Source organism: Phyllostomus hastatus, unplaced genomic scaffold, assembly GCF_019186645.2.
Source record: "Phyllostomus hastatus isolate PE091 unplaced genomic scaffold, TTU_PhHast_1.1 phas_scaffold_55, whole genome shotgun sequence".
NCBI classification, from domain to species: domain Eukaryota; kingdom Metazoa; phylum Chordata; class Mammalia; order Chiroptera; family Phyllostomidae; genus Phyllostomus; species Phyllostomus hastatus.
In genome coordinates, this window is record NW_025334035.1 from 1,437,535 (window position 1) to 1,455,416 (window position 17,882).

Genomic DNA, 17,882 nt, shown 5'->3' on the forward strand with positions numbered 1-17,882 from the left:
TGAGCCTAGGTCAGGCCCTAGAAATGACCTAGAGTTCTGGGGGAGGGCCTGATGAAGGGGTCCATCTCTTTTCTCTCATCTCTGGAGCCACCTCCTTCTTGGCTTCGTGGGAACCTCCCTGTGTCCCTTCTTCCTCCCCTCTCCTCATCTCTGCCTGCTCGGTTACTCTGCCGGTGCCCTGCTCTGCGTTTCTAGTCTCTGAATTTTTATCTCCGAATTTCTCTCCCGCTGGTGGTTCAGCCCCAGGAGGGTATCTCTAGCGCTGTGTCTTAGTGTCTCTACACCCCTGACTCCCGGTTCCCGTCCCCATCTCTGTCTGGACCGCAGTATCTCGTGTCTCTGCGTGGTCTCGCTCGTCTCTGCCCCCGGCCAGGTCTCGGTCGCGGTCGCGGTCGCGCGCTGCGGTGGCCGCAAGGGCCGGAGCGGGCTGGAGCGGCGGCTGCGGCCCGGGCGGGGTGCGGGCCCGCGGGGGCGGGTTGGGCGCCTTCCTCCGTCAGTCCCTCCCCAGCGGCGGGGGGGGCCCGGCGCGGCCGCCGCTCGGCGCCTTTAAGGGAGCGGGAGGGAGCGGTGAGGCGGCGGCTGCGGTGGCGGCTGGCGAGCGCGCGGGGTGGGGGCGCGGGGCGCGGCGCTCGGAGTCCACTCGGGCCGGAGGCGGCTCGGAACCGGGGTCGAGCCCGGGAGCCGCGAGGAGCCGGGCAGCTCAGCCGGAGCCCGCCGCCCGGGACATGGCCAAGGCGGGCCGTGCAGGTGAGGGAGGGCGGGCGCCGGGAGGGCAGGGCCGGTGGCTCGAGGGAGGCACCCGCAGTGCTCCAGGAGGGGCTGCTGGCCCAGGTGAGCCCCTCGCGCAGGTGGGCGGAGGTTCCCGGAGGGCTGCAGTGGGCGGTGTTGAGGCCGGACCCCCGGCGCGTGCAGAGAGGGTTCCGCGCGCCCGGCGTCCTTCCTGTGCCCACAGTCACCTCGTGGGACACCGCTTCCCCTCCCCGTGGCCCCGCTGGAAAGGGCCAGGGCTGTGGCTCCCCTGACCAGTCAGGTTGTGGGAGCTCTCACCACCCTCTGGAGGCCCTGGGCAGACCCAGGTACGGAGACCGAAGGGGCTGTCCCGCGGCTGCCGCTGCATCCCACGCCCCCTAGCCAGGACGCGCCTCCTGGTCCTGCCACTTGCTCTATCCAGGACGCAACAATCCCCCGCCCTCGGGTCAGTGAGGCGACCGAGATCTCTTCTTGGCAAGGAGGGGTCCTCTACACCCCACCCGTTAGTGACCGTTCCGCCTCCTCCCCCGACCTGGACCCGGAGAGAGAGCCTCAGGTTCTGAGGTCTGAAGGTGCGACCTCTTCTGGGGTCCCTCAGACTCAGGCGGTGTAGCCTTGGGTGTGAGGAAGTGGGCGTTAGTCATCCGCTCATTCATTCAGCCAGACGTTCATTCACCAACATCTGCTCTGTGCCAGGTCCTGAGCTGGGCACTGGGGACCAGGATGTGGACCAGACTCTGCCCTGTTTGCACACTGTGGGCCTGCTGGTTCCTTGAGGGGCACGGGTGGAGGAAAGCCCCAAGGGCTGACCATACAGTGGGGGAGCAAGCCTGGTGTCAGCAGGGCTGGCTTGTGAGGCTGGCACGTGTAAATAAATCTGCCATGAACTCATATCCAACATGTGACGTTGGCAGGTGCCATGCCATCCCCTGGGACTAGGCATTGGCTTGACACAAACTCCACCCACCACTCTACCCATAAGCGATGAAAGTGATGGAATGAATGTGAATTCACGTGTACACACACTGGGCATGAATACCCTGGGCTGTGTGGGAATACACTGCCACCCGACAAATGCTGCCCTGGACCCTGAACTGGGTTCAGACCCCCCTGTATAGGACCATGATTCTATAGGTGCCTACAAATATATTTCCATTCTGACCCTGAGGATCCTTTTGGGGTGGGGCTGGTTGTGTGAGACACAGCAAGCACCGGAACACATCCAAACACCCCCTTTCTCACTTCCCTCCCTTCTCCCCTCCTGGGGGAGGCACAGTGACATGACACCATTGAGGCTGAAAAAGAATCTCTCTCTCCTTCCCTGACTGAGCTGGGTCCTTGCTCACCTCCACTCCTCCCAAAGAGCACAAGACAGGATGTGTGTCCGCCTGCTGCCCCCGCCCTATGTGGGCACGTGTGTGTGTGTGTGTGTGTGTGTGTGTGTGTGTGCATGCCCACCCTGGGCACGGATTGCCTTCCGGGCACTGCCATGGCAATAGCAGTGAACACTTACTGCTTGTGCTGTGCACCAGGCAACGTGCACAAGGACCCTGGGAAATAGGAAATGTGACTCCCCCTTTAAAACATCTGGACACAGACACTCAAGAAATAGCTCCCTCAAGGTGGCCCAGAGGGTCGGGCAGAGCCAGCTCTGCTGGCCTCTCCCAGCTCCAGTGGTGGGATTTCTCCATCGCTGCCCTGACAGGTCACCCCTCTCCTGGAATGGGGGCGCTGGCTCGTCCCTCGGCCTTGGCTTGTGGGTCCCTTGGTCCCTAGGCTGAGACTCGTGGGAATTTGTTCCCGTGGCAGGTGAAAACACTGCCCTGCTTCCAGCTCCAAACAGCCTGTCTTTCGTGCTGCAATTTCACGCTTGGCCCTTCCCCTCGGGGCTGCGCCGACTCCCCTCCTCGTGCATGGAACTGGTCTTGCTCTGCTCTCCCACTCTCAGCTGCCACCCCAAGGAGCCCTAGGGACTGACCCCAGCAAAACCAGATTACTCCTTTTCTCAGCTCTTCCAGGCTACTTTGCATCTTGCCAATATCCTTCCTCTTTAGGCTTCTAAAGCCACTGAATCAAAACCAGCCTGCAGTGTGTATGGGAGTCACACCTCCCCACTGGCTGGGTCTCCATAGGGCAGATTGGAGAGCAGAGGGGGTCCTTGGGGATGGGAGCCCACATCCCTCTCTTTACAGCTAGAGAAACTGAGGTCCAAGGAAGGGATGTAACAGAGAGGGGTGGCCATTCAGGGCCATCTGCCTCGCCTGGACAGACTGATGGTCAGAAAAGATCAGGCCTTCACCCTGGGGACCAAGGTGTGCTGAGGGCCAGGGGCGGAGACAGTGAGAGCCTGGCCGGTGAGTGAGGGGTCTGCTTCATGGTACTTTGTGAGGTGTTCCCTCTAAAAACTGGCAAGGGACCACCTGCTAAGGGAAGATAGAAGGGTTTGAAGAGCACCATGGTGCATGATGTAGGGCCACCCCACTGCAGTCTAGTGGGTGGCAGCCTTGGGCTTGTGCCCCAGCAGCCAGGAGCCAAAGGGAGGCAGCGAGAGCACTTGTACGTTGCCCAGAGACCCCAGGTACAAGTGAATGTGTAATCAGGTCCCAGAAAGTATTGGCTGGATCGTGTAGGGTGGGGTCCCAAATGGCTGCCACCAGTGTCCATCTCGGGGGAGATTTCTGTCACACAGACCAGGGTCATGATGGGAAGGAGAGCTCTTGCTGTGGCCCCGAGGGAGTGCTTGGTCTGGCAGACAAAGGGGGAGACAGGGCCTGCCTCTGGGATGAAAGGCAGCTGTCGGGACCCGGGGGCCGGTGGAGAAGGATCCAGGAGGTCCACTGTACAGTGGTCACTTGCAAGGAGAGCTAAGCAAGGGCAGGCCTTGGTGCAGTACAGACACAGAGGAGGCCAGTGGTGGCTTGAATGGAGAAGGCTAGATTTCTCTAGGAATTGGGTCTCAAAGACTAGCAGGGTTTAGACAGGAAGGTCGGGGAGGGCAGGCTTCCAGGTGGGGCTAGAACAAAGACTAGGGGGTTGGAACAGTCCCTTGGTCTGCACTGCTGCTGGCTAGGGATGAGGTGGGTGGGCAGGAGGTGCCCAGGGGTGCGGAAATCTGGCTGACATGGAGGCTTCTTAGCGGGGTGCAGAGGGTTGAAAGGAACTCGGGAGAGCATCACAGACGGAAGAGACATGGAAGGTTTGGGTGTTTCAACAGGTCCCTTTGACGGCTTCTGGGAGGGTGGAGAGAAGAGGCCTTGTCAGGCTGGGAAAGGTTTGTCCTGGTTCCTGACAGCCGCCGCCCTGCCCCTCCCTTCCTCTCCATGCCCTTGGGCTCACTCCCCTACACCCAACAGGCTGGCTGGGGTGTCTGCCAGCTGCAGGGCAGTGTACATGGGAGGCCCCCCAGCCAAGTAGGAATAGAGGGAGAGTCCAAGAGGGTCTTGGAGCCTCTCAGGCTGGGGCAGAACCACCTGGAGAGGCGGGCTGGGGCTCCAAGGCTGGGTCTTCCAGGCTGGAGGAACCAGTTTATTTGCTCCCAGGTGTTGGCCTCTGTTCTGAGGGGAGGAGCCAGCAGCCTGGAGTATATCAAACCTAGTAATTTGGGTTAATAAAATACTGATCCCACAGGGACAGAGCTGGAGGATGCTCCCAGATACCCATTTGCAGAGCCCTTGTCAGCAGGAGACCACTGGAACCTGGGGAGGGGAGGTGCTCGCCCAAGGCCGCAGAAGACCGTGGTGGCAGAGCTGAGCCTGAAACCTGCCTTTCCAGAGCCTGTCTGAACCTTGCTCAGCTGAGTCAGCTGCCGCCTCACTGTCCCAAAGCCAGACCTCCTCCCGGGCCCCCTGCTCCTTGGCTTCCAGAGCTGGGGACAGTGGCCCCATCTCAGAGGAGGGGATGCTTGGAAGTGAGGGAAAGGGACCAGCATTGGGATTCTCAGCACTCTGGGTAGGTGCCAGGGGATTTGGGGCAGGACTCTTGAGAATCCCCCAGGCCCAGGGCATCAGAATTGCTTTGAGACGTATGCTGGGTAGGCCACCCTGTTCTGCCAGAAGGTTGCAAATTCACCTTGTCAGGTGCTCAGGGGAAAGGCTGAGGCCCAATCAGATGCCCATGTGCGCACTCAAGAACTTCCTAAAACTCTGCCTCCAGGAAGCCTTCTGGACGTCCTTGCAGCCTGGGAAGTGCTAGAGCTCTGGTAGGGCTCTTGTTCCTCGGCCCAGTTACCTGTCCCAGCAGACCTGGCAGGCCACAACAGGCCCCGGCGTGGGACCCTGTACTGCCTCTTAGCCCCAACTGTGGTGCGGTTACCTGAGTTAAAGACAGTGCAGGTCCCGCAGAAGCCCCACCTCAAACACATGACCCTGAGCCCAGAATCCTGTCCCCGCTGGAGTCCCGTGACCCGGCTGATGTTTGGAAGTCCAGTGGTGGATGCAGAGAGCTAGACCACCACTCCCCACCTTGTCGGAGCACTGTCTGTGTTGCATTGGCCAGGTGTGAGTTTTTCTTGTATACTTTAGTATATTGTGATAGTTCATGGCTGAGAGAGGCTCAGAGGTCCTCCAATTCATCATACAGAGTGGGAGACTGAGGCCAGAAGGGCAAAGCCTTCTTCTCCGAGGTTGGTGCCTTCAAGGACAGAGGCTGTGAACCACCAGAGACCAGTGAGACTCAGGACCATGGACTTCCTGGTAGGACCTGCTGCCTCCTGGGCATTCTCTGGGATTCCGGGCTTGTGAGAGGGGGTGCCAGGTCAGGGATGAACGTCCTGAGAACCATCTGGCTCATTTTTCTATAGCAGTCCTCAACATGCTTCCCTGTCCAATGGATCGATGCCATCTCTTTGGGGTAGGGCCAGCGCTGTTCCATTTGACGGGTAAGAGAGCCGAGGCCCAGGCAGGTGAAGGGTCTGGCCTCGAGTCACACATGAAGTGAGAGGCAGAGCTGGACTCAGCACTTGGGTCTCTTCTACTCCTGGAGGCAGCTTTTCTGAGTTAAATGGTGTAACAAAGAAGAAGCCTGGCTCTGTCACTGGCTGACTTTGAGCCGCTTCTCTGGGCCTCAGTCGGCTCATCTGTAGAAGGGGAAGGGAAGGGGGAGGGCAGGGGTCAGACTGAGCTTTAAGTCAGCTCCAGCTCTCACCCTGCTCCCCTCCCCTCCCTGCTGGCTTTACTGTGTCTTGAGGGATCTCACTTCCTCCCATCTCTTACCCCACGAGGACCCTCCCAGAAGGGTGGCAGGGATGGGGGAACAGTTGGGGCGCTGAGGACTGGGATGTAGAGAACACCTGCCTCCTGGTGGTCCCGGGCCCCAGACCATCACCAGATCTCCAGCCAGGAGCCATGTGGAAGGGGCAGCCAGAGCCCCCAGGGGAAGGGCTGGGTGGAGGAGGGGCAAGAGAGATGTGTAACAAATGAGTTTGGAAATCAAGTGAGGTCTGAACTCCCTACCCAACCCCTCGGATCTCTCTACACTCTTGCTTTTAAAATTCTTGTCTTCTAAGGAGGAAGAAAATGCTTAATTGCACCCCCTTTCACAAAGGAATGGGAGCCTTAGTGAGTCACTCCGGAGGTGAATGCCACCTCCAGGGCCCCACGTCTGCCTGCGAGGCCTGCACAGCTGGGTGGCCCTCTGCCCCCGTGGAGATCGTATGTGGAGAGGGAGGCTGGGTGGAGGACCCTCCTGCCTGTCAGTGGTTCAGGGGTGGGGGAGCTGGGCCCTCATAGGGGGGCCCCGCCCTGCTTCTTCCAGGCTCTCTCCAAGGCTGCATTTGTGAGGTTCACTTGGGAATGGGGCCAGGGCTCAGGCTGGGGCTAGGCTGAGAGCCTGTGTGGCCAGCCCAGGGCTTGGTTCAAGACTGGGGGTGGTGTGGAGGGGCTTGGGTTGTAGCCTGTCTGTGGGGTGAATTCAGGACACTGGGTGAAGGCTTTGTGGCAGTGGGGAGTGAGGTCAGTGTGTGTGGCCAGGGCTGGCAGGGAGCAGGTGTCTTTGCATCTGGAAACCAGAGTTCTCGGGGGTCAAGCTGTTCTCTCCAAGTGTCTTAGCTGAGGCTCCTCTCCAGGGCTGGTGGTCAGGCGTGCTTGGAGCTGAGGCTCTGCCAGGGAAAGGTACCTGGTGTGGGGGTGTTGGGAGCCTTTTCTTCTGTGAGGGTCAGCCTGTTTATTTGCAAGCATGGGGCAGGGGACACCAGTGGGGAGGTGTCTCTCCTCCCCGGACAACCTGTTATCCGGAGGGAAGGGACGCAGTTGACAGTTAGCTGGGGATGCCGAACAAGGGCTGACAGCAAAAATAGAAACGCGTCGGGCTCTGCCTGGGAGGGGCGCCGAGTTCTGGTGGATCGAGAGGCCTCTTCTGAGCCGCTTGTGGCTGATGCCGTGTTTGCTTGGCTCTCAGTGTTTGCGGAGTGCCTCACGCCCTGTGCTCCTGACCTCCTCCCCGGAAGAGGGACCTAGGTGCGCGGGATGCAAACCCGAGCTCTCAGGAGCTGCAGCTGGCCTGGGAGCCTGCCTGGGAGAGCTCTGGAGCGTCTGGGGCCGCCCATCACTCACACACCTCTGACCTTTTCTGGACTACTCCAGAAGGTTCGGATCACTATCCTCCTAACCAGAGCTCCCCTGGGCCTCCGCTAGCCTGTGGCTTCCTTCTCCTTTCCCCACCCCCACTTCCCGCCTCCTGCCTCCCTCGAGGCTGGTCCCAGCTGAGCAACCCTGGAATCATCCCTAGGGGTAAAAAAAAAAAGCTATTTTCAGCTTTCCCATTGCTGCCCAGTGTGGGGGGAGGTGGTGGTGTTTACCCCTTGCTGCCTGTTCGTTTCTGTCAAGTGCAGCGTGGTCTGAGGCAGCCGGGAGAGCATCGTGGAGCCCTGTCATTGGGGGCCCCACTGGCTGCTGATTCTTGGTGCTGGGGTCCAGTACAAATGGGGAGCCTGTGGGCAGAGGCAATCTGGGCCCCATCTTTGTTTCGTAGCAGCCCGGAATGGCAGGTGGTGGAAGGGTCCATGGCAAGTCCTCTAAGACCTTGCTGGGGGAGGGGATGCTCTCCTGATGCTTGCTTACCAGAGAGCTGGCCCAGTCACTGAGGTAGGGAGTCTCTGGAAGTGCCCCCAGCATCCTCCATTAAATCTGTGACCCCAACTGGGCCTCCCTGTTGGGTATGTGGGTCCCTAACCTTTGGTCTGCACTTCCCACAGGAGGTCCTAGAATGATCAGAAGGGGTGCCTTCCTGTGGATGCTGAGGTGCCCTCTGTCTCCTCTTTTGGGGCTCCCCCTGCCCCCAGCTGCCCCTCTGAGGAGCCTGCAGGTGGCAGAGCTATCCGTGGCAGACTCTATGGGAGCTCCCTTTGGAGGGAGGAGAAGTTTTCTCCCTTATGGAGCAAGAGTCTGGAGGGAAGAGGGGACATCTGGGGCTCGGGAGAATTGTTCCAAGCAACTCAGAACTATTGGGAGCCAAGTTGGCAGAGCAAATGAAAGTACAATAGATAGACAAAGCTATTAATCACTAATTAGTTCCTAAATCAGGGAAATAATGGATATTTAAATGCCATATTTATGAGATACCAGCAGGTCTTCAAAAAGCACATCTTTTCCAAAGCAACTGATTTGGCCAACTGTGTCCCACTGGGAGACCAGGATTCTAATCCCACTCAGCCTCTGCCCCCCTCCCCCACCCCCCAGCCAAGGGGCCTGAGAGTGGGCAGGTCAGCCTCCTCCCCTAAGCTTCCCTTTTCTCACCTGCAACCAGGGACCAGGGCCCTTCTGTCCTGACCTCACTGGGCTGTTGTGAAGACAGGGAGAAGTGAAGGCCGTGTGAATCCCTGGCAGTGGTGGGAAATGCTGCACGGAATTGAGTGATAGCCCTGAAAACATCCTTGAAGTGATGGGATTCAGCCCCTTGATGGTGCCCAGTGCAGTTTGCAGCCAGGGCCAGGCGGAAGCTGGGGCTGGAGCCCTCGCTGGGCAGGTCGAGGGGTTTGCACTGGGGCTGTGCCTGGGTAAAGGCTCAGTCTGTGGCTTGGTCTGCGATTAGCACCCTAGCTTGTTTTGAGATTGGGGTGGTCGCCCGGGCTGCAGCTGGGTCTCAGCTGGTTTGGTGATCGTGGCTGTGACTGGATCTATGGCAAGCTCAAGGTTCAGGCCATGACTGAGGTCAAGGTTGGGGCTGTGGCTAACCTCAGGATAATTGGCAGCTTGGAGACACAACCTCAGTCCTGGAGTCCAGCCCTGGACTGACGGAGCTGCCTGGTCGCTTCAGAAGCTGTGTTCCTGTTGAGCCCTTCTGGATCTGGGCTCCGGGTGCTGGGAACCCCAGCAGACAGGCCCTTCTGGGACTCCTGGCATGTCCGCTGAAACAGCCTAGCGCACAAGCTCATCAGTGGCGCATACACCAGTTTGGGAGATAGTTAGGACGTGTTTCTATAGCAACCAACCCCCAACCAGCACTGGTTTCCTTCAATAATGCCTTTTTCTGGAAGCGGTGTCTCCTGGCCTCTCTGCCCTCTCTGGGCTAGCCCCACAGCCCCCTGAAACCTGAGCATGGGCGGGTTGGCCTGGGTTGTTCTGGCCCCCACGCTCATCCCGACCCAGGGAGGGGGCCCCGGGACTTGCTCTGTGGGACACTTCCCCGACGGGGCCCTCCTGAGATCTGCCCTGTGTGTGCGGGGCCATGCTGAACATAACGAGAGCTCTCCCTGTGCCCCTCCCCGGACCCGACAAGGCTCTGGGTCTGCAGACGATCCCTGCCAGGTGCCTGCTGGCCTTGGTGGGGGGCCTGCAGCCCAGTGGGGTTGGCGCTCTGGTGAGCACAAGAAAAGGGTGTTTGGCGGCACAGCTCCAGGTTTGGGGGGCACCCAGGACACGGCCCCAGGAGGCTATGCAGGGAAAGAGGAGAGGAGGACTGACTGGCCTCACACTGGGAGCAGCCGGGAGCCTCAGGGGACAGACACTCCCAGCCGCAGGGAGAGGAGGGCGGCTCCAGTGTTGCCCTCTGGGCTCCCATTCCAGGGGCCTGAGGAGGAAAGGGGCTCACCCTTGGGAGCTTCCACATAGGGAAGGACCAAGGAAAGGCCTATGGGTAATCATGATAATTTGTGTTATTTAACAAAGCCCCTTATAGCCTGAGTGCCAGGCAATATGCTAAACCTTTTTCAAATATTCATTCATTTAATCCTCATAGCAACCCTATGTAAGGACTGTGATTACTCCCATTTTACAGAGGAGAAAACTGAGGCACAGGGTGGTATAGAATGACATTTACTGTGATCATCAGTTGATAAGTGGCAGAGCTGGGATCTGAACTAGCTGCAGGCTGGGGTGGGAGTGGGACAGTGGCCCACATGAGAGAGGAGGCAGGCCAGGCTCTTGGAGGAGCGGCGGAGAGGAGGAGGGCCTTGGGGTCGCCCTGCCCTCGGGAGCCTCACAAGATGCCACACAGCTCACGGCCCACATCCTGCGCGTGGGCCACTTGAGAAGCAGTGAGGTGTGATCTGAATGTGCTCTGTGAGGCTGCATGTAAATGTGTGTGTCTGTGTGTGAGGCTGTATGTGTGGCTGTGTGTGTGAGGCTGTATATGTCTGTGTGAGAGGCTGTGTGTGCGTGTGTGTGCGTGTGTCGCTGTGTGTGGCAGAGTCAGAGAGGGGAGGAGCTGTGGGGCCCACCTGGATGGGGCTGCATGCGAGCAGCCCTGAGCTCTTCGCCCTCCCAGCCTTGGTCCTCCTCTGAGGCACGCATCACCTGAACCCAGCGGGCCTTGGGCCTTGGTTTCAGACAGGGCCTCAGGCAGGGCCCGGCACGGAAGCTGTGGCCACCATCACAGGGGGCAGGCCCAGTGTGGGACACCTAGCCATGGCCCCTTCAGAGGCACCTAGTGGTGCCTGGAGGTCTGGGAATTGGCGGGCGTTACTGGAACCCCTCAGGGCTGTGGCTGTCACAGCAGACACCCCTGTTGCTTCCCTTGCTCTGGTGGGCCAGACTTCTTACTTTATTCTCCTGGAAGTAGCCTGATTGCTTTGACCTGTGTTTGTCCTCACTTCTACACTGCCCCAGCCTGGCCAACCCTGTTCATCCTTTCTTTGAAGCTCAGCTCGCCCCCTCCCCTGCCTTCTTGCTGGCAGGGCGTCTGCCCCCTTGCCTGTGAGGTGCAGGGCATGTGTGCCTTTGAGCCCAGGGGCCAGGCCGCCTGCTTCTCGTCTGTCCTGTGCTCTGTGCAGGGGTGGCCCAGGACTGGGCCCCAAGGCTGGCGCCCCAGGGGCAGGGACTGATTCAGTTCAGCTCTGTCCACAACTCCTTCCTCTCGCACCATCTGGCCTGAGGTCTGGCCCAGGAAGAGCCGGCCAATCCCTGCGTCCCCCACTCTGCTGTGCCAGGGCCTTTCTCACTGTGCCGGAGCGTTCCCCTCAGACTGGACTCCTGCAAGCAGGCTGGTGGCCTCCTTCTGCTGGGGCTCTGGCCCTTAGGCTGGGGCTGCTTGGGGTCCTGGTATAGGGCACAGCAGCCACCGCAGGCTCCTGTCCAAGTGGCCCACCTGCCTGTTCTTGTGTGCCTGGGTGCCGGGGCTGAGGTGGGGAAGGTGGGCACATGCGTGTGGTAGAGGGCCTGAGTCAGGACCTCTGGCTGCCTCCACTGCCGGGAGACCTAGGCCTGTGACCAGGTCCAGGAGACCACACTGGACCTGCAGGTGGTGCGTGCATGGGCCAGGAGAGAGAAGGCAGGCTCCAGCTTGGAGCTTTATGGGAGGTTGGAGCACTGTGGGCTGGGAAGGGTCACTTGTTTCTCTATGGACTGCTGGGCAGGGTTGGGATAGTCCTCTGTCTCTTCTATTCTGATTTCAAGTTTTAAAAAAGTGTGGTAGAGAAGGTGGGACAGAAGAACAGTCTGCCAGAGGGTGTGGCTGGGCCTCTGAAGATACAGAAGGAACTGTTGCTGTGGGGAAGCCCCATGGGCTCAGGGGGCTGCCAGAGCCCTGCTTAAACCTTGATCCTGCAGCTGGTGAGGCTGCCACCTCCCGAGTGCCAGGCAGTGCTGCCCACTTAAATCTCCTAACGGTGAGGTGAGAATTATGATACCTACTTTACAGATGAGAAAAGCAAGGCACAGAGAGGTTAATTTCCTTTGGGTCATAGACTAGTAAGCCGTAGCCTTAAACCCAGGTCTGTGTTGCTCCAAAGCCCAGGTCCTCATTTTTCTGCTAAATTTTCACCCATGGCCAGGATCTGATTTGTGTGTGTGTGTGTGTGTGTGTGTGTGTGTGTGTGTGTGTGTGTGTGGAAGAGGGGGGACGTGTGCATGCGCGTGTCTCAGGGGTAGGCTTTGGAAGGGGGAGGGGTGGGTTGAGGAGGCTCACGCTCACTAAGGAATGTGGACACACATCTAGAGTTTCACACAGATGCAAGGATACTCAGACACTGATTTGCAGACGTGCTGGGTGGATGGTTCTAGAACTGGGACAGCTGCCTCCCAGGGCTAGGGCCCCAGAGAACAGCCAGGGGCAGACCTCCGGCCCCTTGCCCAGCTGGCCAGCAGCAGGGGGGAGGGTTGGTTTGGCCAGCAGAGGGGAGGATAGCTGAGACTCCTGTCCCGAGTGGTGACACAGAGCACCCAGCACGGCAGTCCTGAGCACAGACCCTGCAGTCAGGTGGATCTGGGTTCAGATCCTGCCTCCATCACTGACTAGCTTTATGATGTTGAGCAAAAGACTTCCTGTCTGTGAGGCTTTGTCTCCTTAGGTGTGAGATGGGGATTCGTGATATCCACTCCACAGGGCTTGGTTGGGATACCTGTGAAGCAACTGGCAGAGTGTATTTACCCAGCAGATCATTTTTATTAATTTGCTTGTCTGCCAAAAACTATTCTCGGCCCTATTCTTCCTGGGGCTGCAAAATGGACACAGAAAATGCAGAGAGGTGTAGGGCAGGGGCCCGCCTTAAGGGGACTGAGCTTCTGGCCTTTCTCTTGCTGCTTTGGGATCGTGGTGCCCATCTTTTCTGACGCTCAAGACTGTGTGTGGCCTTTAGCACACCTGACCTTGTCCCCTGCCCCTCAGGAGACTTCCTGACCCTCTGGGAATCTGTGCAGCATTTCCCACCACTGCCAGGGATTCACACGGCCTTCACTTCTCCCTGTCTTCACAACAGCCCAGTGAGGTCAGGACAGAAGGGCCCTGGTCCCTGGTTGCAGGTGAGAAAAGGGAAGCTCAGGGGAGGAGGCTGACCTGCCCACTCTCAGGCCCCTTGGCTGGGGGTGGGGAGGGGGCAGAGGCTGAGTGGGATTAGAATCCTGGTCTCCCAGTGGGACACAGTTGGCCAAATCAGTTGCTTTGGAAAAGATGTGCTTTTTGAAGACCTGCTGGTATCTCATAAATATGGCATTTAAATATCCATTATTTCCCTGATTTAGGAACTAATTAGTGATTAATAGCTTTGTCTATCTATTGTACTTTCATTTGCTCTGCCAACTTGGCTCCCAATAGTTCTGAGTTGCTTGGAACAATTCTCCCGAGCCCCAGATGTCCCCTCTTCCCTCCAGACTCTTGCTCCATAAGGGAGAAAACTTCTCCCCTGCTGAGCTATCTCAGAAAGGTATGGTGGCCAAAATGAAACCACGGCTGTGGGAGGGCTCTGGGGGGGAGGGGTTGAGCGCCAGAAGGAAGAGGACAGGGATGTGCAGGACACTGACTGACCCTTGGTCCAGGGGCCGTCTTGTTTTACCTCCTTTATGCAGGGACGCAGTCTCAGGCTTGGTTAACAGATGTGTTCCCTCTGGCAGGTGGCCCTACCCCGGGCGGCGGTGCCCCCTGGCACCTTCGAAATGTCCTCAGTGACTCCGTGGAGAGCTCGGACGATGAATTCTTTGATGCTAGAGGTGAGTGAACCCCATCTTCCCATCATTGGCTGGCTGATCTTTCTGGAAGCCCCAAGAAAGAATCCCCCCTGGGGGTCATCACATCTCCCTGCTCAGACACTATAGTTCCACTCTTCATGCTGACTCAGGCTGTGGGCTCCCCGGGGGCTGGGGCTCAGCGTGCGCTCCCACCTGCTCTGAGGTGTTTGCTGAGCCCCCAGTGTGTTCCAGGAGCTCTGCGAGGCTCACCCAGTGCTGCAGTAAGCTGGTAGGCATGCTTACCACCCTCATCCAGCTTGTAGTTGAAGCGAAGAGGCAAACATTAAACAGGTACCCAAAGGGAGATGCAATCACGAAGGGGGAACGATGCCACCGAGTGACAAGTACCAGCTGTTTGTAGAAAGACTGAGGCCCGGGCACCTACATGTGGTTTGGGTGGGGACATTGTCAATATCCTCTCTGCAGAATGGACGGAAGGAGTTGGCTAGGCGAGGAGTGGGAGACAGAGCCTCCTAGACAGGAAGCAGGCATGATGGCGCTGGAGCAGGAAAGATGGGGGTGTCCCAGGAACTGAAGGAGGCCGAGTGGCAAGGGGGAGAGGAGCAGTGAGGCTGCCTGGGATCCAGTAGGCGACTTCAAAGGTGAACTGCGAAGGAGGTGGGGAGCAGTTAGACAGGCTGTCACAGCTGCTCAGTGAGAGATGATGGTGGGCAGGATGTCAGCTCTGCGCCCGGGGCTGAGTCATGGCCGGCACACAGGACTTACCCAGGGGCACTCTTTAAGTGGCTATGGAAGAACAAGAAGCGTTGTGGAAATTGGATACGAGGGCCCCAGATGGGGTGGGCATTTCAGGCAGAGCGACCAGCCTGAGCTGGGCTCTGAGGGGAGGATGTGAGGGGCGGGGAGTGGGGCTGAGTCTGTGTGGAATTCAGCAGAGAGGACCCTCATGCTGTGTCCCTGGGCTCTGTGGGAGTGGGAAACACGAACAAGGGCATCCTCTCTGACCCAGGAGGGTCCCCAGTTCTTACTTGGCTGGCTTGGCCACACTCTGGGAAGTCACCCTCTTTGGGAGGTTAACTTGCTTCCGAGACAGGGCCAACTTTGAAATGCCTGGCAAAATGGGGTCTTGAAAGAGAAACAGACTGTACTGGGGAGATGTCTGGACACAGAGCAGCATGGTGGGGACACGGGCTCATCCATGCCATTGACTTGTTTGTGATCTTGGGCAAGTCTTTTTACCTTCTCTGGGCCTCAGTTTCCCTGTTAGCTCTGTGCCTCCAGAAATGGAGAATACCCAGTTCAGGTGATTTTTGGGAAGCACAGCTGGGTGGTAGGATGCTGTCTGGCTCCAGCCTCCCTCATTCCTGGCTCTGGGCAGAGAAGCCCCTCCCCGATGCCAACCCTGAACCAGCCCACTGGGGCTCATTTCCTGTCTCCCACTGGAGGCTGCCAGGGCCAAGTTCCTCCATAGCAACTAAGCCACAGTGTGACAACAATGGCTCCAATATTTTGATGCTTCGAGCATATTTATTTAAAATGTTTGTGCAGTTCATCAAGACTCCGCATTCCCAGATGATGGAGATGGCTCGCTGCGGGAGGCCTATGTGGGTGGCCCTGGTCAGCCCTGTCTCCATCCCTGGGGCTCTGCTCACCTGCGTTCCTTGTGAGCAGCTGCGGACACACACGCCTGCCCTCCTCTCTCCATCCGTCCTCCCCTCCTCGAGTGACCTCACTGCTCAGCCTGTGGTCCCCAGTTGACCTCGTCCCTCACTCCTCTCTTGTTGGAGGCCCACCATCTCCTTCCCTTTATTACACCTCCCCCGCCCCGCCCCAGCTCCAGCTTTCCTTCTCTTCACGGTTCCAGGATTCCAGGCTCCCTGACTCTTTCCCCTCGGCACTCTCCGCCAGCCTCGAGTCTCTGCTCCCTCCTCCCATCTCACCTCTTCTGGAGCATCTCCAGCCACAGGAGCTGCTCCACAGGCTGCTGGAGTCCTCGTTCCTTCCGAGTTGCCAACTCCAGACCCCTGCCTGTTTGTTCCATGTGGTCTCCCTGTTCCAGGCGTTTGTGTGTTTCCTTGGACCAAGGCAGTAAGAGGTGAAGAAGCCATCCTCCTCTCTGCTCCCAGGAGCTGGTGCAGGCTCCACCCTCTCTCAGCTTCTGGACTGGCCCATGGCTATCTAGCTTCCCGGGCATTCCTTGAAGGGCCACCTCCCTGGCCTCTTTTCTCTGGCCAGGCTGAGCCCCGACCCTGACCTGGGGGGTGGTCTCTGTCCCCTCTGACCCCACCTGAGCAGGCCCTGCATCTTGTGGCCTCTGCAATTCTGACTCCTGCTGTGATGGAGCTGCCCTGTTAGGTGTCAGCCCTGAACAGGTCCTGGAATGGTATGTCCTCCTCCTCCTCAGTGCCCTGCTGGGGAAACTGAGGCCAGGACATTGAAGGGACTTCCCAAGATCACACATCAGGGTGGAAATGAAAAAGCTGGAACCCGGGACTTGAATGTTCAGGTCTTATTACTGAAAGAAAGACCTTCTTCCTTTCCTTTCTCCCTTAAGTTCCAGCCTGTTGGCCCAGCACTGGGTTTACCTGGTGAAATGAAAGACCCTCATGGCTCATGATCTGGCAGCAGAGGGAGGCTCCTCAGCTCTGGGGCTCTGGTTGTGTATGTAAGGCAGAGGCAGGGTAGGGGTTAGTCAGGCAGGACCATGGAGCCATCTGCTCGATCACAACCCCGAGCAGCATGCTGGCTCCTGAGGCCAAGGCAGCAGGCCTGGGGCCTCAGGGTGGCTGATGCCCCTGGTTGGGTGCTGCAGGGTGGGCAATGGGGTCCAGAGTCTAGACTCTGAAGAGGTGTCACTCCCCCTCCTGTCAATGTAGTGAAAGGACATCTGGGGAGCCATGCCCTGGTCTACAGAGGTTGGGGGCAGAGGGAGGGCATGTGCCTCAAATCCAGACCATGTCAGAGCTGGGGGGCCCTCAGGTTTTTAAGTTCAACACCCCATCCCATTTACAGGCTGGGAAACCAGGGCCAGAGAACTGGGAAACTCGCTCAGGGTCACACAGAGTCAGAGGGAGCAGGGGCTAGAGTTCGGACTCTGTCACTCACTCTCTCAGGTGTTTGCTGTGTATCTGCCCAGCAAGCATCAGGCAGCATTCTGGGGGTTGGAGGTCCAGGGTGGACGTCTCCTGTCCCAGCCCTCACAGGGCCTGCAGTTCAGTGTTGACGGGTGGTGGGTGGTAAGATAATACCCAAGCATGTAAATTATGTTAATAATTACCACAAATAAAATAACATAGAGGAACAGACATCTCGTCAGAGAAGATCTATGAATAACAAAAAAATCAAAATAAACTCAACATCATTAGTCATTAAATGCAAATTAAATGCAATTAAAACCACAGTAAGCTACCACTACACACCTATGGAACAGCTAATTAAGATAACGAATCAGGATATGGAGGAATGGAACTTTCAAACTCTGTGGATGAGAATGCACAATGGTACAACCATTTTAGAAGGTTGACTTTAGCTTCTTAAAAAGTTAATCAAAGTTGCCCAGGCCAGGTGGATCAGTTGGTTCACCCCGTTCACCCAAAAGGTCATGGGTTCAATTCCTGGTCAGGGAACATACTAGATTGTGGGTTCACTCCCTGGTCAGGGTGAATATGGGAGGAAACTAATTGATGTCTCTCTCTTTCTCTAAAAGATTAATAAATTATATTTTCAGGTGAGGATTAAAGAAAAAGTTAATCAAAGTTAAGTAACACATCAGCCAGCCCTTCCACTCCTAGGAAATTTACCCAAGAAGAAAGAAAGCATTTCATTTAAGACATGTCCATGAATGCTTACATAGCAGCTCTATTCAATATAGCCCCAAACCTAAAACAACTCAAATGTAATCAAGAGGTGAACAGATAAACAAATTGTGTTATACGTTCATGCAATAAAATACTATTTGGCAATAAGAAGGAATGAACTACTGATACATGCTCCATGTGGACGAATCTGAAAATAAGCAAGCTGGGTAAAGGAGTCAGGTGGAAAAAGAGTACATGTTGTGTGACTCCATTTATGTACAGCTCTAGAAAATGCCAATGAATCTGTAGTGACAGGTACAGGTCAGTGTGGCCTGGGGGCAGGAAGGGGGCAGGAAGGGGACAGGAAGAGACAGGAGAGAACTTCCGAGGGTCATGGACACACGTTCCCTGTCTTAACTGGGGTGATTGTTTCACACATGTGTACATATGTCAAAACTTACCAAACTGTACATTATATATTTTATTTTATTTTTTAAATTTG

At 57.3% G+C, this 17,882-nt stretch overlaps 1 protein-coding gene across 1 annotated transcript in view; it reads left to right on the forward strand.

Moving 5' to 3' along the window:
* The first annotated feature begins 566 nt into the window (after positions 1–566).
* PITPNM3 (PITPNM family member 3) overlaps positions 567–17,882 on the forward strand; it is an 85,432-nt gene continuing 68,116 nt past the window's right edge. The window contains exons 1-2 of the mRNA XM_045824442.1: positions 567–747; positions 13,509–13,604. Coding sequence (XP_045680398.1) covers positions 726–747; positions 13,509–13,604 — 118 coding nt within the window. The 5' untranslated portion in view covers positions 567–725. The remainder of the gene's footprint in view (positions 748–13,508; positions 13,605–17,882) is intronic.